Source organism: Propithecus coquereli, unplaced genomic scaffold (assembly GCF_000956105.1).
Source record: "Propithecus coquereli isolate 6110/MARCELLA unplaced genomic scaffold, Pcoq_1.0 Scaffold292, whole genome shotgun sequence".
Lineage (NCBI taxonomy): Eukaryota > Metazoa > Chordata > Mammalia > Primates > Indriidae > Propithecus > Propithecus coquereli.
The window spans coordinates 1,598,360-1,604,869 of record NW_012148530.1 but is presented as its reverse complement, the minus strand read 5'-3'; the positions used below and the strand labels follow the sequence as shown (position 1 = coordinate 1,604,869).

Sequence of the window (6,510 nt, the reverse complement as noted above, 5' to 3'; positions counted from 1 at the left end):
GGTTCATTATAGAAAAATCAGAAAATACAAATAAAAAATGAAAAAAACAAATTTTTTGAAGTCACCAAAATGTTATATACTGAAGGCAAACATTCTTAAGATTTGATTTATAGCCTTTTTGATATCTTCATGTTAGGGACAATCTTCATGTTAGGGACAATCTTCATGTTAGGGACAGGAAGGGGTGCGAGATGTGTGTGTAGCGACAGAGAGAGAGAGACATATTTAGGTCATATTGTAAGGATTTTTATAAGTTGTTTTATTATTCAATTATTCAGTAGTATATTATTGTCATACACTACAGCAATATTTTTATTTTCTTCAGTGTGTTCTTTTTTTTTCCTTTTTTTTGAGACAAAGTCTTGCTCTGTTGCTCAGGCTAGAGTGCAGTGGTGTCATCATAACTCACTGCAACCTCAAACTCTTGGGCTCAGATGATCCTCCCACCTCAGCCTCCTGAGTAACTGGGACTACAGGCATGATCCATCACGCCTGGCTAATTTTTGTATTATTTTGTAGAGACGGGATCTCACTATGTTGCTAAGGCTGATCTGAACTCCTGGGCTCAAGCGATCCTCCCACCTTGGCCTCCCAAAGTGCTAGGATTACCAGCATGAGCCACTGCACCCAGACTCTTCAGTCTGTTCTGAGAAATTCATTTAGTTAACAGGCTAAATACACATCCATGGTGTAATAGTGTTTCCCAGAATGTTTTGTAAATGTTTGTTGTTTTCCATCACTTTCCCCTATAATTTTTGCTTTTGTGGTTCTTGATCTGTAGCTGTGAAAATGGCTGGACTGTTTCCTCTGTGAATTCCTCTGTACCAATAATCATTTATCAAAGTGGAATCAGCTATTTCCTTCCTAACTTTGTCTCCATACACAGAGACAACATACCATTTGCAGTGAACTCTACTAGATTTTTATGTGAAATTATTATCTGGCTTTAAAATTGTAATGTTTTCATCTCTAAGTATAATATAGAATATTCCATTTAGAAACAATTTTTTTTTTAGAATTTTACTGTTACTATCACTAGATTTAGGGTTTTTTTTTTTGACCTGACAGTGTAGTAAACGTATGATATACTTTATGTACAATTACAGTTGCGGAGGAGAATGTATTTTGGATACTTGCATATATCTCAGTGGGTTTCGTATAGCAGCTTGGTTAGGAGTACTCACTCTTAAATCAGGTAGTCTGAGGTTAGGTCCCAGTTCATCCACTTACTAGCCAAATGACCTTAGAAAAGGTATCTCATTTTACTCCTATGTCCTAAACTTAAATTGAATTCCTTTTAAGTTGGTTGAAAGTAACTTGAACATACCAAGTGCTCACTATACCTTAGTTATTATTTTTACATTTTTTTAAAAATTAAGATACTGCTTGGCCATTATTTACTATTACATATTAAAGTGAATATTTTATGAAGATATTTTATGAAGGGGCATTTTTTTATTGCAAGCAACTGTCTGCTAGCCTGTTGGTTGGCAAAGCCAAGATTATTAAATACATGTCAGTGATTTAGAAAACACCGAGAGAGAGAGAGAGAGAGAGAGAGAGAGAGAGTAATGTTATTCTGTATTAGCAATGTGTGAGACATAAGAATAACTAAACACTATTGAACATAGCACAGCTACAGAAAATACAAAATTATCAGAGGATATAAGATGTGTATATGTTTTAGAGCAGAAAATATTAATTTGAGTTTCTTAACACTTTTCTGGGTTTCGTATATGTCAATATAGATTATATTTTTATAATTGGGCATTGGAATAAGTGCAGCCTTAAAATTTAATCTTTTTATTGTAGAGAACAAAACTGAAATGTCAAACTTATAAATAGAACATCTTTCCATCAAAAAATACTGAATAAAGAGAAAAGATTTCCCTTTTTTTTTTTGGTCTGTAATTCTTTCATCGGTAAGCCCCATGTTAGATTTTAATTTTTCTTCACCTCCCCCCAATAAGAACTTTGAATTAGAATAAATATCTAACCGATAGAATATTTTTATTGATTTTTACAATATTTTCCTTGCGTTTCTCTTTTTGTAAATAGCAATTTAAGTCAGAGGCCTATCAACAACAGATAGAAATGGAAAGACTGAACCATCAAGCAGAGCTTTTGCTGAAGAAAGTAACAGAGGAGAGCGACAAACACACTGTTCAAGACCCACTAATGGAACTGAAATTGATATGGGATAGTCTGGATGAGAGAATTATCAACAGACAGGTAAATACCAAGGCTTTTGTTAAGAAGCTATAAATTTTCAATTTCAGATATTAACGTTAAATAATTATTTCACATAAAGTTAGAACTCTTCCCGCTTCCCGCTTCTCATGTGCCATTTTTTAACTGCAAAGAATGTCAAACTTAAGATGTAGAAGAATATGACAGTTAGGCTTCATTGGATATGCTTACGGACTTACACAGCATGAAACAATTGATTTTCTGCCTTTGCTTTATAAATGTCTATCATTCATAATACGAAATTTGTAAAGGAATTTTCTTCCTCTCCACTTTTTCTGTAGCATAAGCTGGAAGGTGCGCTATTAGCACTGGGCCAGTTCCAACATGCCCTGGATGAGCTCTTGACGTGGCTGACCCACACCGAGGGCTTGCTAAGTGAGCAGAAACCTGTTGGAGGAGACCCGAAAGCCATTGAAATTGAACTTGCCAAGCACCATGTATGTATCTGTTATTGCATGTTATGTTTCTCCTCTGTATTTCTAGTGTCATCAGATATTTTTTTTTGGTATGTTTCTTCCTTACATGTGTGTTTCAAGTTTATGATTTTAACACAAGTTCATATTTGACATTGGTAACTAACGGTTAAACAACTTAAAACACACTTCTTAAAAGATTATGGTCAAAATATTTTTCACATTGTTCAAAGCAATTATTGTCAAACACAGCAAGGATGGGAAATTTGTGACTAAATTTTATTAGGACTGCAAGGCAAACACTAGGGATTTAGTTCCCTAATTATACCTATTTTTATAAGTTGTTGGGAATAGCCTAAAAAATCATAGGCTCAAGATGTTGTCCTGCTGCAGGTTTTGTGTGTTTTTCCTCTAGTCATCCATGTCTCCGTGTCTCTCTCACTTGCAGCTTGTTTGGCATGCTAACGTATTTCTGTCTGTCCGTACATCTCTTATCATGTTGGGGTTTGTTCTTTTGTCTCTGTGTTGCTTTTATCTTTGATTGGCTTTTTGTGTCTTGCTTCCTTTCTTTCTGAGTTAGTTTTTAAAAATATTTGTTATGTTTAAAATTAAAATTTGTATATGCCCTACACTTGATTTAAAGTTTATTAGTTGAAAAATTTTGTCTTAGGAGATACATGCAAAACAATTTTGTATTGTTGTCACCTTTGTGACAGTTCTTAAATCTCAAATTCTTAGATCATTCTCTATCCCTTAAGTCACTAGACTTAATGAATAAAGGTTTATCCTGGCATTCAGCAGTCTTTCAGAGACTTTAACGTTCACATTAATAGTTTTTTCTTCAGCGTCCTAAATTCTATCCTTAAATAAATTTCCTGGATTATTAAATAGAAATCGTTTGATTATTTTTCATGTTTATTATTTTTACAATAAAACATAGAGGTTTTTTTTCTAGCACTTTAAGATCATGATTTATAGTTTTTGACTGTTCATGCTTTAGTTCTCTTCTTTTATACTTTTCCCCACAGTAATTGCTCTCTGATTTAAAATTTTCTTTCTCTTTTATCTGGTTCTGTCTGCACTGCAAGTCATTGTCCAGCCATATTTGATTAAGCAATTAAGGTTTATTTTGCATAATTAGTGTTTATATAGAAGCCTGCTTCATTATTTAATGTCTACATTATACCTTTGCTTAGAGCAATAATGACCGGTGAGACTATGCGTAAAAACAAAATGTTTATTCTCATAGTGTGAGTTCATAGCTGTATTTACATTTTTTATGAACCTAGCAATCGTCTTAAAAACAGCATATATCAGTGATAGGAACTGTGCATAATATGGTGGAGGTGGAAGAATGAGGCGGCCTGATCCAGTTATTTTGGCAGGGGCTTGGTAGGGACCTTTTAGTTTTGTTTATCTATCTTTCGGTAGTTAGAAATGGCTCATTTTCTCTTTTCCTTACATTTCTCAAAGATCAAAAGTTAGAGGACTTAGAATTCCCAGCAGAGTCTCTGGAGGGGAGGGAAGGTTTCCATCCCTCTCCTGCTTTCTCTTGCCCCTAGGCTCTGCCTTTTAGAACTCAGGCAATTCAGAAGAATACGTTTTATAGAATCATCTTTTACATCTTGACCACGAGAGTATTTAACTCTTTCATTTTGGGAGTGCTCCCTACTGTTAACCTATCAAAGTACATGCTTTCTATAAGGCTAACTTCTTATTCAGTTGGCTTTATAGCCTTTGAAAAACACTCCCTCACCAGATGCCTCAGAAAATGAGTGAATACAATCAGAGGAACAATGATCTCACATGGTTACTGCTCTTCGTTGAAAATCCTCTCTGGTCTGGATTTGCCACCAGATGTGTGCTGTTGTACATAGGCTGAGAGACGGTGTTCTTTTTCTTTACTTTTGCCAACCCTGAGTCAACGAGTGTAGGGTAGGATTGTGATCAACTCTTACTAACATTAGAGGGAGGTTTCTTCTGGTTTCCAAAAATGTAAGCATAGTCATTTGAAAGGAAACTATTACTAAGGCTGCACTAGTTCTTTAAAATGTAATTCTTTTCAAATAGGAAATTGGTTTTTTTTAGCCTTGGAGTTGCTTTTTGTCCTAACCAGTCTTGTCCCATTCTAGTGCATTTAAGCATTATTAGTCTATGCTTTTATTTCCACTGTATAAAACAGGAAGGCATTATTTACTGGGATCTGTAGTAAGCATTTCATATGTGTATTTTCTAGTAAAAGAACAGCTGAACTTTGGAATGCTGGGCTTGAGTGTCCCTGATACATAGTGAAATCTCTTTCCCTTTAGTGTTAGGGCCTTCCTGGATTCCTTTAAACATAGGAGTTAATTCTAGGATCTCCTCCAACAAAAGAAGATAAAGGAATATTTTATGGTTATTTTTTTCCCTTTCAGAGTGCTAATTGTAAAATATGGTACTGTATATCTGAGATTTGATCATTTTGTATTTGAAATTGAATATATAGAAGTAAAAGTGTCTTTTCAATTAATTACTTAAGACAATTAAGTTCAATTAATTATAATATAATTATCATAATTATAATTGTGTAAATTATAATTATATAGCCTGAAACAAGAAATTTTAGAACCTTTTAATTATAATCTCTAGATTCTTAGTGTCATCAATTACCAGATCTTTCTAGTGGGAATAACTAGCAAAGTGTTCTTACACAATCATTTAAGGGTGTGTTGGTAGACTAAAGGTATATCCAGGAAAGGTGCAAAGTTGAGGGAAAGGAGTTCATCATTTAAAAACCTAATATTAAAATTCTATGCATATGATGTTTTTGTTTCAGAATGTTTCCTAACCAGAAAATAAAGCAGTTGCATTAAAAGTGATACCATGTTACAAACTAGCAAACATGGCATTATCTTAATATTTTCAGGTGCTCCAAAATGATGTATTAGCCCATCAGTCCACAGTGGAAGCCGTTAATAAAGCAGGAAATGATCTAATTGAATCAAGTGCAGGAGAAGAAGCGAGCAACCTTCAGAACAAGCTAGAGGTTTTAAATCAACGCTGGCAAAATGTTTTGGAAAAAACAGAACAAAGGAAGCAGCAGCTGGATGGTGCCTTGCGGCAGGTGAATAAGAGAATAAATTCTGAAACTTTCTATGGCGTTCAAGACCAAAGTAGCATAGAATTCTTTTCATGTTGAGTTTTCATACCTTTAGAAGAGGAGTAAAAATAAGTGGGATAAAGAGCAGAGCAGGAGAGAATGCAGCTCTAGTTCTTAGCATAATACTCTTATCTACTAAAGCTCTCCTGATGAGGAAAGGCAAAGCAAATCCAGTGGTACCTGGCTGTTCTTAAGAATGCATAGAGAGGCTTAGCAGGCTGGGATTGTTTGAACCTTATTTTCTGCTTGAAACTGACAGTGTTTGTGGCCCCAACTTAAAACTTCTTATTACTTCAGGCCAAAGGGTTCCATGGCGAAATTGAGGATTTACAGCAGTGGCTGACTGACACGGAGCGACATCTGTTGGCATCCAAACCTCTGGGAGGTTTACCAGAAACAGCCAAGGAGCAGCTTAATGCCCATATGGTAAGGATGGTATTTCCTACAGCTCTAGCCTCAGATTAACAAACTGACCATTTTGTGTGGGCCCTGGTAATACATAAGTCATGGAAGAAGGCTTTACAGGATGCACAGTTTTATGGCAGAAATCACTATGTATACATACATGCTATAAACACCACCATTTATTGGTTCAATTGTTAAAGTCAGGACCTATTATTTATTTCAAATGTTAATGTGTCAGTCTATGCAGAGGTTTTAGAATTCCAGACATTGTTTAGAAGCAAATCTTCCCCCACAAAATGATAA

At 34.9% G+C, this 6,510-nt stretch overlaps 1 protein-coding gene across 1 annotated transcript in view; it reads left to right on the top strand.

The window, feature by feature from the left end:
* The window catches only part of DST (dystonin), a 374,223-nt gene that overhangs the window by 328,976 nt on the left and 38,737 nt on the right, over positions 1-6,510 (top strand). The window contains exons 66-69 of the mRNA XM_012648708.1: positions 2,059-2,232; positions 2,532-2,687; positions 5,569-5,766; positions 6,100-6,228. Of these exons, the coding sequence (XP_012504162.1) occupies positions 2,059-2,232; positions 2,532-2,687; positions 5,569-5,766; positions 6,100-6,228 (657 nt within the window). The remainder of the gene's footprint in view (positions 1-2,058; positions 2,233-2,531; positions 2,688-5,568; positions 5,767-6,099; positions 6,229-6,510) is intronic.